The sequence below is a fragment of the Lethenteron reissneri genome, chromosome 14 (assembly GCF_015708825.2).
Source record: "Lethenteron reissneri isolate LAM-NWPU_2019-01 chromosome 14, ASM1570882v1, whole genome shotgun sequence".
Classification (NCBI taxonomy): domain Eukaryota; kingdom Metazoa; phylum Chordata; class Hyperoartia; order Petromyzontiformes; family Petromyzontidae; genus Lethenteron; species Lethenteron reissneri.
Window position 1 is genome coordinate 12,171,778 of NC_083792.1, and position 20,765 is coordinate 12,192,542.

The 20,765-nt window shown below is 45.7% G+C and overlaps 1 protein-coding gene across 1 annotated transcript in view; it reads right to left on the minus strand.

Annotated features, from left to right (window-relative positions):
* The window catches only part of LOC133342400 (fermitin family homolog 2-like), a 58,687-nt gene that overhangs the window by 7,880 nt on the left and 30,042 nt on the right, over positions 1 to 20,765 (minus strand). The window contains 9 exon segments of the mRNA XM_061551550.1: positions 1,323 to 1,447; positions 2,683 to 2,703; positions 3,799 to 4,020; positions 7,772 to 7,878; positions 10,995 to 11,113; positions 11,236 to 11,285; positions 13,300 to 13,431; positions 15,060 to 15,167; positions 17,979 to 18,081. Of these exon segments, the coding sequence (XP_061407534.1) occupies positions 1,323 to 1,447; positions 2,683 to 2,703; positions 3,799 to 4,020; positions 7,772 to 7,878; positions 10,995 to 11,113; positions 11,236 to 11,285; positions 13,300 to 13,431; positions 15,060 to 15,167; positions 17,979 to 18,081 (987 nt within the window).

Sequence of the window (20,765 nt, forward strand, 5' to 3'; positions counted from 1 at the left end):
ATGAATGTTGAACTACTTTCACACCATATGTAGCGAACCGTGCTAAATCGGAGGTGCGGGGAGAAGAACAACAAACTAAACATGAAAAACAGTTAAAAAAAAATTGTTTTCCATCTGGATTTAAAAGTGCAAGGCTCCAGTGGCTTACTAATATCGGAAGAGCGTTCCAGACGGCTGCAGAAGCGCACCTGAAAGCGCGCGATGCAGTGACCGAATGCGCGCAAAGTAGAGATCTCATGACAACTTTTAAGAAAGGCAGGGCTGAACATCTAAGTGCAAAACTAAGAGGCAGGGAGGAAGCTTACCACCAAATATGGAAACCCTTCACTACTTCTCCACCAGTGGGAATTGATTCTTAAGAGCATTCATGACGGCATTTAAGCACCCCGCCCCCTCCCTCCCTTTTTTTCTTCTTCTACAGAGGCATCAGAGCTTGGGAAGACCCGAGGGTTGTCGAGTTTATAGAAAGTTTCTTGAAATGTGCGGTTCAGTCAGGTTTCCATTGCACTGTAATCTATAATGTGTCTTGTGCTGGTGTCAAATCCCTTTCATATCCTCAAAGGGGCTTGGGCAAGGACGCGTCACGAGGAGCGACGGTGACCCTGGAGGTCGAGACGATTGGCAGCAGCAGGCCGAGGACGAAACAAAGTGTCCCATGGCCACCGTGCAGACGGAGCGATGGAATCGGTGGGTGCAGCCGGTTGCGAGATACATTGTTACATTGCAGGACCGTGAGAGATGGTGGGGTTTTGGGACGGCCTTTGATCGATCGTTGCTGCTCGTTATAACGATTGCATTTAGACAATGTATAATCCACATTCTAATGGCATTTGGTTAAAGTGTTAATTGCACTCATATTGTAAGTGAGTATATTGGAATGTAAAAGTAAATGCCAACACAAAGGTGCATTCCGCTCTCCAAACATTTTTGACAACGGGAAAACACTTTCACTTCCTGCATATATCCGACACACGCACGCGCTTGCACTCAATTCGATCCTTTAAAATCAACACAAAGCTGGCACTGCGGTTGACCCACCTAAAACGCAGCGCTATTCTCAACAACACCACCTTTCTATTCTGCCATCTTTGGTGGTGCGAACGCAGCTAAGGGGGGGGGGGGGGGGGGGGGGGGGACCTGCGGGCCCACACACAAGGAGACCGGGGAGACCGGGGGGAGTGCGAGGGTGGGTGGGGACCTTTGGTCTCGGTCCCGACCCTCCCCCCCACCTCCCGGAACATCCGCAGCCAAAGTCTTCGCGCTCCACTTCGACAGCGGCAGACAAACCCAAACAAACGCCAAGCAACGCCACAGACACCCACCTGACCACGAAGTGCGTGATGCCAAACTCGGGTAGCGACTGCCACGCCTGGATGAAGCGCATCTTGGCCTCCACGAGGCTCATGTGCGACACGTTCTGGTGAGCCTCCAGGATCCGCGCCGTCAGCTGCGGGAAGCAACGGCGGGAATCGTGAGCGCCTTGCGGCTGGTCGCGGCTCGCGGCTATGCCCGTGATGGATCACGCAGACGTTCTCGTGCGTTGGGCTGATTATCTATTTGGATCGTGTTATTCAGCGGCGACTTTTTGAGCACTTAAGCTGTGGGACTTGTATTTGACCTGTAGGGTCTCATCAGCAGTGAGGCTTGTGAAACCAATACCGATGGGTTGCCAGATGTTATTGGCATGACCACGTCCCTCTCCCTCTTCGCAATGTGTCCAGTAAAGGAATGCCGACATGGACAGAGGCATGCTTGCGGATTTATTTATTTATTTGTGTATTTCCCTTGCTGCTGCACAGCAGAGCATCGTGAGTTCGCGTATCGCCGACGTGACCGATATCACATTTTCAGCAGGACTGTTTCACTCTTTTTGGGCAGGAAAACAAAACAAAAAACCCGTGGAAGGATTTAAAAAGTCCAATAACTTGGCGAAAGGAACGCCGACGGACGCGATCACCGATTCTCGCGAGCCAAGCCCTCTTGCCTGCTAAAAACTTCCAACATATTTGTGACGCATCCGCAAGGGTATTTGTAAAAAAACCTAAAGCCTTTACACTGCACGGTCACTGCCAGGGGCTACAGATGGTATTGATAGCATCAGCATTTCAAAGATTACAAAACATCAAAGGCAACACAATAATGAGGTTCCATTCTAAAAGAAAACTTTTACAAGTCATTGCCTCCAGGTTATAAGTACTCACAAAAGTTATTCCACTCAATGGCCACGCGTTAGTCTCACGTTTTAAACGATGCAAGAAATGCGTTAGAATTCACATGCACATTTACAGCCCATGTTGTCAATGCCACCCCATGCTGTGGGGGGTCGAGGGAGTCATCTGACCATACTTCACCACACTGGCCAGCAGTGCAAGTTGGTTAAGGTGCGGATGGGAGGTTGTGGAATGCACAACAATGGATTTGCTGCCCTGCCCACAACTCCTACCACACCTGTCCGCACCGACAATTTAGCACGTTTGGCCACGTATGGTACAGAAGAAGTTCAAAACACGTACACACACGATGGGTCACTCATCCAAAAGTTATCTGACAAGATCGGGCACGCATTCGGGATGACGCGGTCATAGATGTTACAATGGGACGAGAGGTGCCGTCAGTGTATTTAGTGGAGGAAACACACTGCCACACGTGTGACTTAACCCATGCAAAAGCATGCACACTTACCAAGTCTCGCACAGAAACCGTCTGAAAGATGCAGTTCAGGAGCGAGAGGAGGGAACCCAAAGACCCAAGAGAAAGATCAAAGTGAAAAAAACAGGGCAGCACAAAGCAGCAACATTGACGCAGTCTTATTTTAAAGGATACCAAGATACGAGCTCAACGTGTGTGCAGGTGTTACCGTATGCTGTTATATCACTAGAAGGTTACATCATGGGAAAGTATGCCGCTATATTCTCCAGTTATTTATATGGTGCGTGATAACAAGCAAATGCTGATTAACCTGCACTTCAAAACACGTAATGATATACAGGATGCCATGGAGGCATTCACTGGAGTGCTTTTTAGTATGAATCACCGACTGCAATGAGATGTAATCATCATTTAGCAGGCACCTTTCATTGCCTAGATCCCCTGCCTGGCTCCTGAGGTTGGCCCGCCCAGGCAAGAGAAGAGGGGCTGGGGGGTCAGGCCTCCCAGCCTTACTTTATCACACAGACATGGACTGGCACATTCAACAGTTGCGAAAAAGAAGCAACAAAGTTGCGGCGTTTGACATGGGACATTGCACGATATTCTAACAATGCAACAACAATGTTGTGTCCGAGAAAATTTCACTTTCATTCATCCTGCATTTGAATTTGACATAAACACCCTCTTCTGTTTACACATGAGTGCAATATCGTCACTATAACACTATAATGTGTCTGTAACAGAATTGTAATTGTACTAGGATCAGTCTAAACTAAATTATGCCGAGTCATCTTCAGGTACACGGAATGTGTTATTTAACACCGATTTATGATTTTGTGCAATATATTAATTTCATACGGCGACGACGGAGTTGTTTTTGCTCCAACTTCGATTCGCCCGACCGCTGAGCCTCATTCTATTTGTTGTGCTCTCGTCATTTTTGGTGTCCCACGTTTCGGTTGCAAATGTCACTCCCTATCCTTGTCCCTTGAGTTCTCACCTGGGTAATACATAAATAAACTAGGACTTACCTTAGCGTGCGAGCATTCAAATAAAAACTACGGTGCAATGCCGACACTCCTGATGAAGCGACACAGCCTCGAGACGCGCATCACGAACCAAGACCCGCTCGAAACCCGCTCCGCTCACCTGCTTGGCCTTGTATTTCTTCATGTAGCGAGGGCACACGAACGACTCGGGGTTGATGTCGGGCACGTTCTGCGGAGAGATGCTTTGCGGCTCCAGGCTCACGTTCTGCATCTTCAGGAAGGTGAGGATGCTGTTCACCTCGCCCGCGTAGGAGCTGTCCGCCATCGTCTTGCCCTTGGAGGCCAGGCGGCACGCTGCCATCCACTCCGCGTACTGCTTCTCCTGAGCGCCGGACCGATCACGACAATTTTATTTTGGTTGAGCAAAAAAAGTTCACACGTGCATGCATACTCGTAATTCAGGGGGTGAGTCTCCCCATAGGATGACCAATGTTGACTTCATCCACATTGTGGTACCTATTTTATTGACCAAGAGAGGATGATGGTGATTTGTAATATAATCTTGTCCCACTCTTGGTTGAGTGTAGAAATACTGGACTTGTGACCTCCTCACTCCGGATTAAATTTTAGAGCCAAGTATAAATAGTGCGGCCCTTTAGAGGAAATGACAAAATATGTCATTGTCTAAAATAGGAGAGAAAAAAACATGCCATATGCAGAGATGGAAAAAAGGAGCAGACACTCAGTATTTATTTATAAAAAATAAATATACATTGTGAGCAAAACTACTATATATAGGCAACTGAAAGCAAACTACATAAAAAGTGTAAAAAGTTGATTACTGAATGGAAATGAAGGAATAAACACGAGCATTGTAAATGAATAGGCAAAGCCAACACAAACATGAGAACCAACGCAAACAACGGTGTACATAAAGTGCAGACACTCCAAGAAGACAACACTCATTGAGCAGACTGATGCTGCTCCTCGAGTCAGCCAGCTAAAAGAAACTCGATGACATTTTACAGAGGTACTTATAAGCTCATAACCTGACTCTCGTTCGTCAAAAAATATCTAACGCGCCTCTCCCTTTAAACTTTACGATTGGATTAAGTTGTTCCTAGAGTGCTCCTCGGTGCAGCACTGATCCAGGAGGTAACTTTACATCTCAAGAACGCAGCTGCACACACACAACTCCGGCACTGGCTGACCCATGGCACGTGTTTGCCAAGACACGTGCCGGTCGCAGCAATGTCAGTGTGGGTTTCATCTCCACGCTACCGCACACTTGCGTGTAACCTGGAATGCGAAGCCATGTCAACAAACAGATTAGAGGCTCTTCCAAGGCTGGGACATCTCAATTATGCCATTCGCAAAGAAGGACGTCCGTTGGTTATCACATGCTATAATATTAGGCAACAATGCATTGACGCAGGGCATGCGAGAATTAAATTAGATTCTTAGGCTCAAAATACAAGCGTCGAATTGTGCATTGTATATGCGGGGTTTATGTAACATCTGAAGCTGTAAAACATTTATATTTCATCGGACCGCAAACTTGAAGCATTGCAGTTTTACATGGCTAATAGGAATGAAGAAAACTAAACAAAACGGGACCAAATTCAATCAATTCTTGAACCGAATTGTGACCCCTAATTGTGACAATTCATTTAATCGGTGAGGTATGTATTGATTAAAGGGGTTTCCCCTTTTTTCTGGCAACAAAACAGGTGTTAAGGTGTTGAAACACCAAACTGAAACCTTTTACAAGGAATCATGTCTACATTAACCACAATGCTTGTGGTCAGAATGCAAACAAAAAACACTCTGATAATATTTACATTGTCCTTGAAACTGATTGGTCCACACCAGAGACAGCTTTCTTTTGAGCCTCGTCTCAAACGGTGTTAGACCAGAGGCGTGTTTGCATTCTGACCACAAGCATTGTTGTACTGCCAAAGGAGATCCCATGATGAGGTTTGTATTGTCAAATGCCTATTACTACTATGCATATGACGAATTTTACTGGGATAGTAAAAAACATTTAAGCTTGTTCTGAAAAGGTTTCACAAACCTCCTACATATGTATCGCTTAATTTAACACTGCCAAAATAATTTGGAAGACAATGTCACGAAAGCCACTTTACATTTACAATAAGTTATGCAAAGGGACATAGTATAGACCGCGAATCCTGTTTAATATGTGAGTAAAAAACAATCCATCTGCTGTGGTGCAATGGTCGGCACACAACTTAAAATCAAGAGGTCGATGGTTTGAAATGCTGGCATGGCAGCTATCCGCATGTCACAACGGGGTGAAGTGTGGGTATACTCCCTCAGCTGCCAAGACATCTGGCCAGCATAGGAAGAGGCTGCCAAAATGTAATCGAGAGTGTCTCTACAGAAGCCCCTAGTGGAGGCCTTTCTGCCATTTTTATTTTACCAGATAAGGCCCACTGAGCTATTTAGCTCTTTTTCAGAAGCGACCTGGCCACATATGATAGCTCAAGGGAGGGGTGTATCATGTGGAAATATATAGCATTCAAATACTCTGAACGCATGACTCTAAATGTGGAGGGAAAAACCGGAGGACCCGGAGTAAAATCCACGCGACCACGGGGAGAGCGATACGCAAACTCCAAATATATGGGCATCAGGGTCGGGATGGAACCTACGACCTCCTGTACACCAGGCGAGGTAGTTAACATCTCGCCACTGCATGCAATAGCAGGGCTGTGGTTCTACCTTTACTTTTTCGTCAACAAGATATATTTTTTTTTACACAAGCCAGCAGGGAAACACCTGGCATATTGAAAATAACAATTTACAGACGAGTGTAAGTCACAGAGGTAGATAAGATAAATCAGAACCGAGCTTTTGTCTGTAAACCTCTCAATTGGCAAGCGAGCACACCTTGAAAGGGGAAAAGCAGGTGACCCCCCCCCCCATCCAATCTCATTTCATCTCTTGCGCAGCACGTCCAAGTGTTCTTTTATGGCACAACACTGCCATAAACATCAGTGACTGCTCTTGTTTTTTTGGCCATTACTGTTTAACTATGGGTTGGCAATTCATGTGGGCGGGTATTCGTGGCGCCTGCATCCAGTTTAATGTTTTCCCAAGGTTTGAGTATCAGATCTTTGTAGTTTATTTCTGCCAATGGATATATCTACGTTTTATTTATTGTTGCTTAACTTTCAAAATTTGTATTCCTGGTGCAGTTAAATAGATTTTTTTTTTGCTCCCTGTTTTAACAAAATCTTGGTTTTCCCTTTCACCAAAATGCCATGCGTTTTTTCCAGTTCCAACTGTACATGTGGAACATACAATTTGTCCGTGATGCAATCAAAAAGGGACATTTGTCTCTTTCTAAAGGCATCTGTTTGTTGATAATGTTACACATTGGACTCTCAACTGCGAGTAGCTAAAGGTTCCAAATGGGATTCCCACTCAAAGTGGACAAAGGTATGGATTATCTCGTTTATCCACCATCAACAGGCACTCTCTAGAGCTCTCTTTATGGCAGGAGACCCTTCTGCCAGCAGTGGCGTAGGCAAGCAATTGCAGGGCTGCATTTTTACCTTCTATCGGGCTTAAGGTGCAGTGAATGACTTAAGTGGTTAACCGCACCGAGTCTATTTACACTTCGCTTGTGATAGGATCAGCATGGAGAAGTATAGTCAAATATCTCGCATGACCTGCACTGTTTTGGGAAGCTCTCATTCAGCAGTGATTCGTCCAAGGACCACACACGTACTTGTGGTACGAGTGATGGGCGAGTCATCCCTGCTCAATACAACTCACAACACCACCGGAGAAGAACCAACGTTCCTTGAAGGAGACAATAACCCCACCCCCATCCCCCCACCCCCATCCCCCACCCCCATCCCCCCACCCCAACTCCGTTCAGAGTGGCAGAACACTGGGGACGGGACACACCTCTGCAATATACCGCTAAAGCGTGGCCGTAAAAGTTAAAAACAACTTCAATCAGGCACACGAGCGCAATGCTTTCACTCGACCGGTATCGTCCTCGTGAGAAAGCCACACTAGCACGGCAGGCTCGGAGCGGCCCACTGGGTAAACACGCAGGCACCGCTGCGCTCCGTGACCACGGCGCGGTGGCTACTTACACTCTCACAGCGGAGCCAGACTTCAGTCATGCCCTCGGTAACTGGCACCAACAGTTTGATGTTAAACTTCTGTGCAGCTATGTTGACGTCCGGAATGACTTCACATCCTGCAATTCACACAGGACACCACACGGAAAATTCCTTTATATATTTATCCGTGCGATTATTCACTGGAACATTGGCGAGCGGTCTAACGACCCATCGATGTTGATTCTAGAGGCTCACACAATATACCCTTGTTGTAAGAATCAGTTGATGAAATTTTACAGATGCAAATGATGGGGTGGATTGGTAGCGCAGTGGCAAAAGCACTGCACTTTGAAGCCAGTCACCAGAGTTGATTCCCAGTCACTCTTAAACATCACTGGTGAATGATGCCAGAAGCGATCCCAGGTCCTCACTTCACTCGCCTGCACCGACCAGCATGGTGAAGTATAGTCAAACAACACCCACAATTGATGCGGTGTAGAGAGGTCTTCATCAAGCAGTGACTTGACAAAGTGATGTCAATTACTATAATATATATTTATCTGCAAATTATATTCTCGTGTCAAATTTAAACTAAGCGAATAAAACTGTATAATGGAAAACTGATAAAAAAGACAAACAATACAATAAAAACAAGATGACATAATAATCTGACACTGAATGATGATAATTAATTTAAATGTCTGTTTGCTTCCACACAAATAAGATGCCTGGCAGTAGCCAGCCAAGGACAAACCTGCACCACATATCCTGGGGCTCAAGCACAACTCACAGCAAAGTGATGCAAACAGAAAACAGCCACTTTTGCTTGCCATGTTTTTGTCTGCAAGGTCACACAAGCCCATCTAGGACAGTGAACGCTACATGCACAAGATGACGGATTATAATCCGAGTCCACACAAGTCAAGGGCTCTCAGACAATGAACTCATTGAGCATGCGTTTTTATGCGTTCTTGTAGATATGAAAGCAACTTCCACACAACAATCTTCTGAGAAACAGATAATGTTGTACGAGCCCACATTTGGCTGCACTTCCGAAGCATTTGCCAATAACTTCTCCCAATTCTCTAACGCACAGAAGGGAAATTCTCTATTGTATGATGGAACCCCCACTTATCCTGTGTGAATGTTTTTATAATGAATTAATTAATTTCTGCTTTGGTTCACTGTTGCAGGAAAAGCATCACGGGACACGTTATCTTGTCTCCGCCCTCTCCATCCCTTCCCAAAGATCCCACTCCCACCATGTAGCCTTGGACACTGTTTGGGAAAGTTCTGTTAGTGAGCACCTATTAATGCCAATATCATATTCGAGACAGAAGGTGTGACCAGCGCCACATCCAGGCTTTTCTGTCGCCCCCCTGCTGATATTTACACTCTGCATCTGTTACGAATAATTTAAGGGCAAGTTGATCGAGAGGATGACCAAAACTAGTTCTGGTATCACAATCCAACGATGTTTGCCACACAGAATGCATTCCATGTCGCTGGGTTCATTGCTCAGTGCGCTATCCTAAGCATCACCACTCCCCACTCAACGCAGACACAGAGATAGTATGATAGTGCATGCCAACAATAAGCTGTGGTGAGCTGGCTACCAGGGACACTTCCCATGAATGCAAGCATATGCAAGTAGCTATATCAAACTTTAAACTTATCTTTTTTTCAACTGAAATTGCTCGAATGTCTATATTGTGCCTGTGGCGATCCTTTGGGTATGACAAAAATTCATGGAACATCTACTCCACTCACTCATACCATAGCCAAATGCAACCGCAGTAAGTTTGTGGTTTAACAGTGTACATGGAAGCTATGCGTGTGCTTGGGAGTGTGTCCAAACGGAGCGGTAGCTACAAACCCGGTCACCCGAGTTTGATTCCCGCTCACGGCCAACACCAGTAATGATTATCTAAACTGGTTCTGGGCCTCCCCTAGGTCGACTCAGCCATAAATGAGTACCTGGTGCGGTGCGTAAACATCGCCACTGGGGAGACAAATGCGGCTGGGCATGGTGCTGGCCACCCACACCCTCGTGTGCCGTGCCGGCCTTCATTAGGTGCTCGCCAACAGCACTTGCCCCAACAGTCTGTTAAGACTATATGGGGGATCTTTGTCGTTGTTAGCGCAAATAGATGTCCAGGATGTTAAAGTTTTTGTGGACTCTTTTATATGGTTTGACCGGCAGAGAATACATAATTTATATATTCTGCCACAACCGGGTCATGCCATGAAAGAACAGGGTCAAGGCATCCATGGTAATTGATCAACAGTTTGTACGCAAATCACAACTGTGGAAAAAGCACACGGGGGGACAGCTGGCCTTTTGCAAGAGCATCTGTCTGACATTTACCTTTAAATAAATATTACAGGCATGCTCCTTTTATACTCCCGTGCCATGGAGGCAATGTTTGGTGGTTCACGTAGAGATCTGCGAAACTCCCGAACCCGCTGATATGCAAAGTTATTTAAAGAAGACAGTACAGCAAATAGGCTTGTGACCCGGTTACGTGGATCTTTCATTATCTCATGGTACGTGTGGGTTTTCTCCGCGTATCTCGGTTTCTTCTCACATGTAAAAATCTAATAATTAAAAGGAATGTGGCCAAAACATCCCATTAAAAATAATAATTCTGAAGATATAGTAAAGATTTCCTGGATAAGCAAAGTTTTTTTTTTTTTAAGCTACAACTATTAAAAACCATCTAAATCACAGAGTTTATCCACAAGGAAACACACTGAAGACAGACGGCAACAACAATTATAGGACCAGATATTGTGTCGACCAATAATTTTCCGTGCCATATATTCAGTCTGGATGTAGTCTGCCCGAGCCGATTTGCTCTGCAGGCTATGAAGTTTTTTTCAATTCCTCGAATGATAGTTGCTTCTCTTCAGATTTGTATTTATTTTCCTTGCATTTTGGTGACCCGGGTCACGATTGCAAATGAGGCTTATCCTGTTCTCTTGAGTTCTCACGGTTAAACAAAATAAACTTGAACACCCAAAAGGGCATTTCTAGACAGCAAAAGTTGCAATTGAGACCAATGATGCGATCCTCTCACGTGCTACAAATGGCACGTGGTCCCCACCACCAAACCGCGTGTATATTGCAACACAGCCACATTTTAGACCACAACTCTAAATTGTGGCCACTCTATTTTAGGTAGCAAGCTGCAGGACAATAAGACAAATTAAACACAGAGTGGAGTTGATCAGCAGCTGGGGCACGTTTTACCTCTGAGGGTGATCTGCTGCACAGGTCTGGGGTCATCTTTATTCCTGTAGTAAGAGATGGCTGTGTCCTTGAACACAAACCAGTATTGCTTGTAGCCCTTCAGAGTCAGCTTCTTTGGCCTGCCAAAAACAAATTAATCCACGAAAACCATCAAACACATCCTCAAATGTGCAACAAAGAAGAGAATCGCACGAGAAAGATTAATATGGCAAACGGAACTCGTAATGCTCGAAAGCCTTACCGGAACATCTTAAGATAGTCGGAGAGCTCTGGGATTTTCATGATATCCCGCTGAAATTGGAAAAAGAAAAAAAAAGAAAAAAAATACATGTTAATAAAAACCCCGCAAAATAAATCAATGGGCATTTTGCCTCGGCAAATTTCAATAAAGCACACTCATGAAAGGGCAACTGCAGCTGGCACTGGGCCGCACTCTGAAAACATTGGCTTCAGAATGGTTTCCATGAACAATGTGCGCATGAGCATTGGCTCGGAGGAGTTTTGTTTATTTTTCTATGATCACAAACAAGCAAGAAAGGGAAAATCCGTCCATCATCAGCAATGTTTGACAAGCCAAGAAAGCAATTTTGAATTTCATTAAAATTTGGCGCATGAGCAAGTACAAAAGAAAAACTGCACGAGCTCGACAAATTCACGTCAGAGTTAACAAATGCACCCAGATCATGTCGAAGTTAATCAAGAAAACGATGTTCCCAGCCTGGTGGTTCCAGCGGAAGAGCGAAAGGCTCGTAATTGGAAGGTTGCCAGTTCAAATCCTGGTGGTTGGGAGTTGACTCAGCCCATCATCCCTCGGGGGGCCGATAAAATAAATACCACTTTGTGAGAAAATGAACAGTGGTTATCATATGGGTGAGGCCTCACCCCCATCCTCGGAATGTGGAATTCCCACCACAGGCTCGAGTCTGTAAGCAGGCGACGAGCACCAGCTCAATGCTCATTTGAGCAGGAAATCACTTTGCCTTTGTGGACTTTCAATGAAGAATGGACAGTGTATAACCTGCATTGACTCATCAATTAAAACGTATTATTAGGCTTATGATATATGCATCGAATCGTGTGTGCAAGAATAGTTGGCGTTTCATCTTGTGCAAGCTGTACGTAAATTAGTTCACGTAACCAACCACTAGGGGTTTGCACCTCCGGTTCGCAAGGCTGGCTATGTACGGTGAAAAGGAAGTTCAACTTGCATACATACATTCAACACCGTTGTAAAACGTAATTAACCATCGGATAGAATCACCATCCTGAATCGTGACAATCCATCGGATCACGAGAGGGGGCGAATCGATACAGGCAATTATGTAATAGTACCCCCCCCCCTCCACCCCTCTGCATGGAGGCATCGTGCAGAAAATCACGTGCGGGGAGGGTACTTCAGATTATGAAAGGGGGCTCTCTTTTTGTAAGGAGTGAAACAGGGCTCCAACAGAAATCGGAACACCACACGCGCTCGTGTTCTGTTACCCAGCGCCGCGTTTGCATTGTGCAACCGTACTTGAATGCAATGCACAAAGCCTGCATGCAGTCGCAAGACTTCTCAAAGGCAGCCCCAGATCAAAGTAGGCTGCCCGCCCACCCCACAGTAAATGTAACGCACGTGCAGATGATGTCAGCAGGGCTGCACAGAGATTGGAAAGGGGTGGCAAAAGGTGGCAATTTGTTCGAGGCCTCACAACAAAGGGGGCCCTCCATAACAGGTTGTGGAAGGTGGAATAACGCCCCCCACCCCCCATTATAGCATTCTGCCGAGCCTCAGGGGACCAACGGAGAGCCCTTGCGTGCTGTGTTGAGAGGTCAACTGCATCAGCATCGCAGCCGAGATGCAAAATAAATACGAGGGCATACGTCGTCGATGACATCATGATCTCAACATGCCCGCTATTCGGAGCCTCGTCTCAGCAAACAAACTTGCAGGCCACGCGTGATGCAAGGCTGGTTCAGTTCCAGTGACCAGGTAAGGCCCACTTAGCAACGAAGCTCTTTTTCAGAAGCAGGCCTGGCCACAAATGATCGCTCAAAGAAGTGGCTTATCATGTGGAAATATAAAGCAGCCAAACCCTCTAAAAGCACGTCGATTCTAAATGTGGAGGGAAAAACCGAAGAACCCGGAGAAAAATCTGCACGAACAAGGGTAGAAAACATGCACACTCATAATATAGCAGCAGGCGTCAGGGTCCGTATCGAACCCACGACCTCCTGCATACCAGGCAAGGGAGATAACATCTAGCCACCGTGTGAGTGAGTGCGTGTGTGTGTTTGAGATCGCACGGTCAAGACGTCTCACCAGGCCCGAGGAGCTACGGCCGCCTTCCAGGGCGATCTCCAGGTCCGACAGCGCCGCGTCCACCTCGTCCACCTCCTGTTCGCTGTGGTTCGCGTGCCCCTCCGTCATCAGAGACAGCTTGTTGATGTGATACTGTAGCAAGAAATTATAATGATTAAAAAAACTCCCGCCGGAGATGCTCTAAAAGAAGCAGCGCTTCAAATTATTGTTTTATTGAGATAACCATAGCTTTCTTGTGTTGTGATCTCAGACTGTCTTATCTAATTTATTTCCTTAACGGTTTTCCATAGTTCAGCGAATTCTACGTCACGGTTGGCGATTCTAATCATTTTCCACATCTCTCCTTCACGTCAACATTCTTTGCGTGGACTCCGATAACATGTTCTGCATAAACTCAAAAGGCACTGCTTGAATACAAATATCAGGGCAAACAAACATGGCTATTAAACACCAATATCAACATTACGCTCATGAGCAAATCTCCAGAACTGTACCTGATCTCATCAACTAAGCAGGTCTGAGCCCGAATATCGCTGGGATTGGCGACCACCATTCACCGGCAGGTTTCCATAGACTGCGGGACTATTTCACCGATGGGAACCAGACAGCAGCGCAGCAAAATCTATTGTTGTACCGTACATCTACGCTTTCACGTCTATGCTCCCCACCTCCAGCAACCCACACTGAGCAGCATGGTCAAGAATGGGCAAATATACTCCCACAACCAGCACGGTTTTGGGGAAATCCTCATCCAGCAGTGGATTGACAAAAGGGGCAGTGCACGTATCCACCATCAATAATGCGCTCTATCACAGAGCGACGCGCCCTAAGAGTGCAGATCCCCCTATTGGCAGCTGTCCCTGGCACTGCACAAGTTGACTCACAACACCTGGGTGGACGATGGGCATTATACCTTGCGAGTAGGTGCTGATGATTGGCATATGAGTAACTGTGGGTCAGTTTTCAATTCGTTTGCAAATGTGAACCGATATTGGCATTGTACGTTTTGTTGTTGTTATTGGGGATGAAACCCACCAAGAACAGGGGGAGAACATCCAATCGAACCCAGGCCTCTCTTTCTGTGAGGCAATAGTGTCACCACTACGCCATCCTTGCCATCCCAAAGATAACGTTATCATTATCCCTCCTGCCCCGATTACGACAAGATTTTTTCGCGAAGTCTGCTCGGGTAGATTTTTAATGTAATTACGCGTGTTATCATTCAAGGGTGAGCGATAAGATTATAAACTTAACTTTACAAGCTTTGCCTTGTAGCCATCTTCCAAGCACAGCGACACACGTATCATTTTTTCTCTTTCCCTGTTAAGAGGGACACTGCAGCTGCAGCCAAGTCTCATAAAGGGACGCCGTGGTGGTGAGATGTTAACTACCTCGTTGGGTATCCAGGAGATCGTGGGTTCGATCCTGACGCCTGTATATTGGGAGTTTGCATGTCTCTCTACCTGTGGTTACGTGGATTTTTCTCCAGGTACTCGGGTTTTTACATCCACATTTAGAATTGACTGCTATAAATTTACACGTGACAAGTCACTTCGTTTCGGAAGCGACCTGAGACCTTTTGTGGCCAGGTCACTTCTTTAAAAAAAGAGCTGTATATGCTCAGCGGGCCTTACCTGGTAAAATAAAACAAAAACTGTTCAGTCTGTAGTTCGTCGACAACGTGTCATCAAGTGTAACGCGAACGCTTAGCGAACACAAACGCCGCCGCGTCGTCATCAAGCCCGTGAGAAGCCCCGCACCTGCAGCGCGGCAAACATCATCATCTCCTCCTCGGTGCACTCGATGTCTTCCAGGAGGATGGCCCACTTGGCCTGCTCATACAGCTGGTTTATTCTGATGGCGTCGTACTGAGAACAGGCGGGGGTGGGGTGGGGAGACACAGGAACTGAGTTATGTGTCCCAAAACGTCACCGCTGGCTTCGAGGTCACTAAACGTACGCTGGGTTTCAAATCATGTCCCGTTAAACACAATTACTGGGACGTGAAATCGGGATTAAAAGCAAGCGGGGTAACTTTCGATTTAAAGCTTTCGTGACTGCAGGGATTCATATTCTTGGTTCTTTCGGTAAAGTCACGTAGAAGGGAAATAATAAAATAATAAAAATAAAACATCATATTATTTGCCTTCTACGTGACTTTACCGAAAAAACAACAATACAAGCGTGGTAAGTAAGCCTATATATTTGTTATCGCTCACTGCTACGAGTCCAGTCGGTCACGAATGCGTTGACGATCACATGTCATAAGCTCGTTGGAATGACACCGTGTTCAGTCTGTTAATGGCCTATGAAGACGATAAGAGCACAGTATATTGGGGCTCTTGTATTTATGCTATTCATAATCTGTGCATCAGCGTGCCGAATCCGTAGAGTATTGCTCATAATCAACGTTTGCTATCTGGCACTTTGGCACATAAGAGTTCTAGTTCCTGCAGGGCATCCAAAAAGAGATATTAGTAATTGCGAATAATTTGTCTAATTTTGCCATAATAATCAAATGGGCTGCTATTACAAAACAGCAGAAATAGCTTTCCTTATTCAAATAATAAATGCTCCGTTTATATGTCAACGGGTTGAGCGTCTTCCACTGTTTTCCAAAAGGGAATTGTTTCTATCTGTTGGGAATTGTTTCTCGTCAGTGGCCACTGCTGTCATCGGATGCTGTGAGTCACGACTCATTCTCAGAGCAGCCCGCCAATGATCACCACTCTCCCCAACTGCAAGGTATGAGCTCGACGCGATGCACTTTGACGTTAAATACTTTCACCGCATCCTTAATTTATTTAATTGGCAACATTGCAAAGGACATAAATGTTTACCCTTGCTTGTGAGTAAAATACGTTTTTGGACAAAATGTATACATTTTGTATCTGTCCTGAAACAGTGGCCTGAAAACCAAATTAATGGACATCAAATTAAGTTATATCTTACAATGTAATGACCAGACCAAGGCAATGAGACTGTACACTGCGCTAACCGGGGGCATGGAGGGGCACACCTGTAATCCAGGACTGCGGAGGCAAGGGTTGCTGGACTGGGAGATGGCCAGGAGATGGCAGTAGGGCAAGTGAATTTGCAAGTTCATCTGTGCGGATTCATGAGTATTTGTATCCACTCGTGTACGTGCATTTTCCCAGAGCGCCCCAGTGTCCAACACCCCCCTACCTCCCCCCCCATACTGTGAAACGCTCCATACAAAGGAACTGGTCGAACATCTGCAATGCATGGCTCTCTTGCAAATAGTCCTGAGACTCACGAAGGCTTTTGCTGGTTCAATAAATTAGATCGAAGTCAGCAAGTCGGACCGTTTAGCAAGCCATGTTTACACTTGACTACTGCATGCAACGCACACTACGCCAATCGGCATTGGTCAATGCAACAACTTCCATAGGGCCGCGTTGTTACAAGAGTAGGTTCTCCACAAGAGGCTTTTTGGGTTCGATCGCTTGAATATAAATGTGTCGTTAAAAACTCGCCACCGACCTGACACAACCACGTAAGTAAGTTTTGTCAAGTAAACCAAACGTGGCAAGTAGTTCCTAGTTCAGCTCACCAGTGTGTCGGAGAGTTAAACCCACAACATTTACAATTCGAGTACTGTGACGCTTTTGCCACCAATCACAACCAGCCTCATCAGGACGCAGCCAGAATTGAGGATAAATGTCTCCTGTTTTCGGTCCTTAAATAGGTTCTGTGCTGTGTTGAACACACTGCCAAAGAGCAGCAGACTAATGCCGTTTCTTCCAGGGAATGCTGTGCTGGCTTCCGCTGCAAGGCGATTCATGGACGCAAAAAAAAGAAAACTCCAGCAACGCCCTGCTTAAGAATAGGACACTGTGCCCATGTCACGGCCAAATTAACCACCAAGTCATGTTGCCCAAAATAAAACAAGGCCTCTTTTGTCAACATGCGTTGCCCTGGCCTCCATGCCTGCCTTCACTGCGTGAATATGTATACAGCAACAATAATGTTGAACTTACAAAGATGTGGTGTAAATGTTTCGGATTTTTTTCTACATCGGATATTATTTCTCGGCAACTAACAATGTCCAAGAAATATGCAATTCTATATATATGTGCACACACAGATTGGTGATATTGGGAGTCCATAATGGTTATGCCTAATAGTTCAAGAAATAATATGTAGACAGCAGTTAGTACTCGGCTGATAAAACTATACACACACACACTGAACATTGTGAAGATTTTACGGTGCAGCAGATTGTTAGCGAGCACCTATTAAAGGCCGGTACGGCACACACACACACACACACGTGAGAGTGCATGTGTTGCAGGCTAGAACCACGTTCTGCCGTCTTTGTCTCCCCATTGCAGGACGTTTACACGCCACACTGAGTGTACTCATTCACATCCGGGTCAACGTTGCGGGAAACACAGCATCCATTTTCAAACGACGACACGTGGCGCTGCCGTTATCCGTGGTCAGCAATACAACCCATGTCACTGGGCTCAGAGGGCAGCGCACATAACCACTACACCATGCGCTACTGAAGCAATTATGCAGCGAATGTAATTACCTGGACAGTACATATAACACGAAGCATTAAAAACACAGAAAAGCAAATGACGATGAAACTGCGTTCCATGTATTGCCGCCTTAGTACAGAGGCCCGGAGAGTTAAATTTGAATGCAATTCACCTTTGGGTTCAGGTCAAAGAAGCTGTAGTACTTAAACCGGAGCATCAATATGTCATTGTCCTTGATGCCCTGCTCCATGAGAGACCTCGACGAGTCCAGCCAACTGCACGCCCAACACACAAGGGTCAGGGAAAACGACGGGGTTTCTAAATGGGGAGGGGATTTGTTGATAAAAGACGTACAGTGCTTCACAAACACTCGCTGTGAGCAACCAAGGTACATTAAATTATCGGCGTGTGTACAAGTGCGGTTTGTATATACCAAGATGGCCCGTAACTGTATTTTGTTTAAATCGGTTTAAAAATAGTTTCAATATTTACGTTTACATAGTTCTCTTTTTTACGTAAACTATTTACTGCATGGAATTTCAAATACTTTATTGTTGCTGTGTACGTGCATTCTTTTTTTACAAGGTACCCATCGATAAAAAGACTTATCTCAATTAAATATCGTCGGGTTATAAATAAATTCTATATCTGAATAAAATACGAATTCTACTAGTTAGAGCAACAACACAACAGTTGAAACTCACAAACAAAATTGGCTTTCAGGTGTTGTTACTTGAGAAGCCATGCAGTTGTAAACCACGAGATTGACACGACATTTAATTCCAAATTTTCCATCCGGATTTCTGCCGTAAGCCGTATTTTGCTTTTATTGTGAAATCGAGTCATGGGTGAAATGCGAGGTGTACTTCAAAAGAAAACGACAATAGGTGTGTTCAGTTATCCAATCTCCCTGGGAAAAAAAGCTCTGATGTGTGAAATGGCGAGAAAAAACACACACACACGGCATTCCGCTCTCCTCCGTTATCAGATTATGTCACTGGAAGTATCGGGCCCCAAAGCACGGCTGCTGCACGACATTAAAGCCACGCTAAGCGTGCAGAATTCAGAGCAACCGAAAACATTGTAATTAACATAGTGGTACATCAAACATTTATTATGACCAAGTACAAAGAAGCTGGACAACACCGCGGAAAACAAAAATGACCCGCGAATCAAGCTCGCAGTAGGAAAGAATACCGCAAAGGACAAAAACAATAATGGCACGTCTACCGTTAATAAGCGAGTCATGGCGTGTCTGAAAAAACAGACGATGTGACTAACTGCGACCCACGATGTTGAGTCTTCGTAATCGCACCTGCTCACCTCCCCCATTGTTTGACTCCCCCACACACGCGCCCCCTATCAATTCTACTCCGGTGAATAGGGCTACGGTGATTATGACTATGGTGAACACGATGACGATGACGTGCCTCCCCCTCGTCATAGCCCCGCCACCTCACTCCCCCCCCCATGAGTCACCGACTCCTTCTCCTCCCAGCACCCCGCTCCCTGCAGCCGAACCTTCCTCCATCGGAGAGCTCTACACAGTCGGATGGCAAATCTATTACAAATGATCATGTGGAACTTCTTACGAAACCGTAGGAAGCCAACCGTGCTGATCTGTCGGTCTCTATGGCTCTGGGTGTATGTGGGTCTCTGCGTAGGTATGTATGTAGAACTTCTTTTGCGCCGTGCGAAGCCAACTGTGCCAATTGAAAGGTGCGGGGGAAGGACACCAAACTAATCACAAAAAGCATTTCGAAATAAATGCGTTTTCAATCCAGGTTATTTTAAAGTGCGTAGCTCCAGTGACTTGTGAATATCACCACTGCGCAGCACATGCACACACGCGCTGTCGTTTTTAAAAATTCCGTTATTTCGTAAAACTAATTGGCGTGCGTGATTTCATTAACTTGAACAATGCCTCCTGGTTGGATTCTTAATGAGGAGGCCTGGAAAAGCTAAATGTGGTAATTGGTCATCGATTGCCTGTGGCCAAATTCGCTCTGTAGAGAGAGCCCAGCCTCATCGCATTTCAGAAGCTAAACGGAGCTGAGCTGGATTTGGACTTGGCCGAGAGGCCGCATGGAACTGCGCAGTGGCCTAGGAGATGACAGCACGGAAACGGATTCTTGAATCTATCTGTGCGGCACTTTGAGTGTTACCCTCAATGAGCTTCCTTCTGCAAGTCCAAACAGCTCATCAATGGGAATGTCCAAGAGGTCACAATATGGGAAACCATCCTGAAGATGAGTCTTTAAAAACTTAGTGAGGCTTTATTCTGTAAATAAAAAGGCATTATTATAATTATGTTTTGGACATCGTACTCCATTCAACGATAGGGAAATACAACCGTGGTGTGTAATGAGTGTACTTGCCTCTGAAGCATACGAGAGGCCAAATGTCTTTATGAATGAGAACGCTACACAATAGTTATTTTGGAGTGGAGAATCCGAGACGTCATCACCCCCACTGACTTCCTCTCTCCCATTTCTCTGCCTCCTACACGCACGCTCTATCAACCTCCTTCCTTCATCCCTGCTTCACATCTGTCTTCCCCCGTCGCTCGCTGCTACCACCCACTCCACCACATGCCGTCATCGCTCTCAGCCACTTCCCACCGCAAAGACCAATTCAATCCCACAGAAGAAACAGCTGCAACAGCAGCAGGAAGAGCGGTAACAGTCAACAGCTGTAGTAGTAGCAGCAACAGCGATAATAGCAGAAGCAGAAATTGCAGCAATAGAAACAGCAACAATAGTAGCCACAACAGCAGAAGGATCATCACCATCATAACCAGCAGCATCGTCATCAAATCGGCAGAAAAATAATTTTCCTCCGCATCATTAGCAACGGTACTATTTGCAGCAGCAGCATCATTAGCTGCAGCAGAGGCAGTTCCATCAGCATCATCAGCAGCAACGGAATAAATCGTCAGCATCATCATAAGCGGAGCATC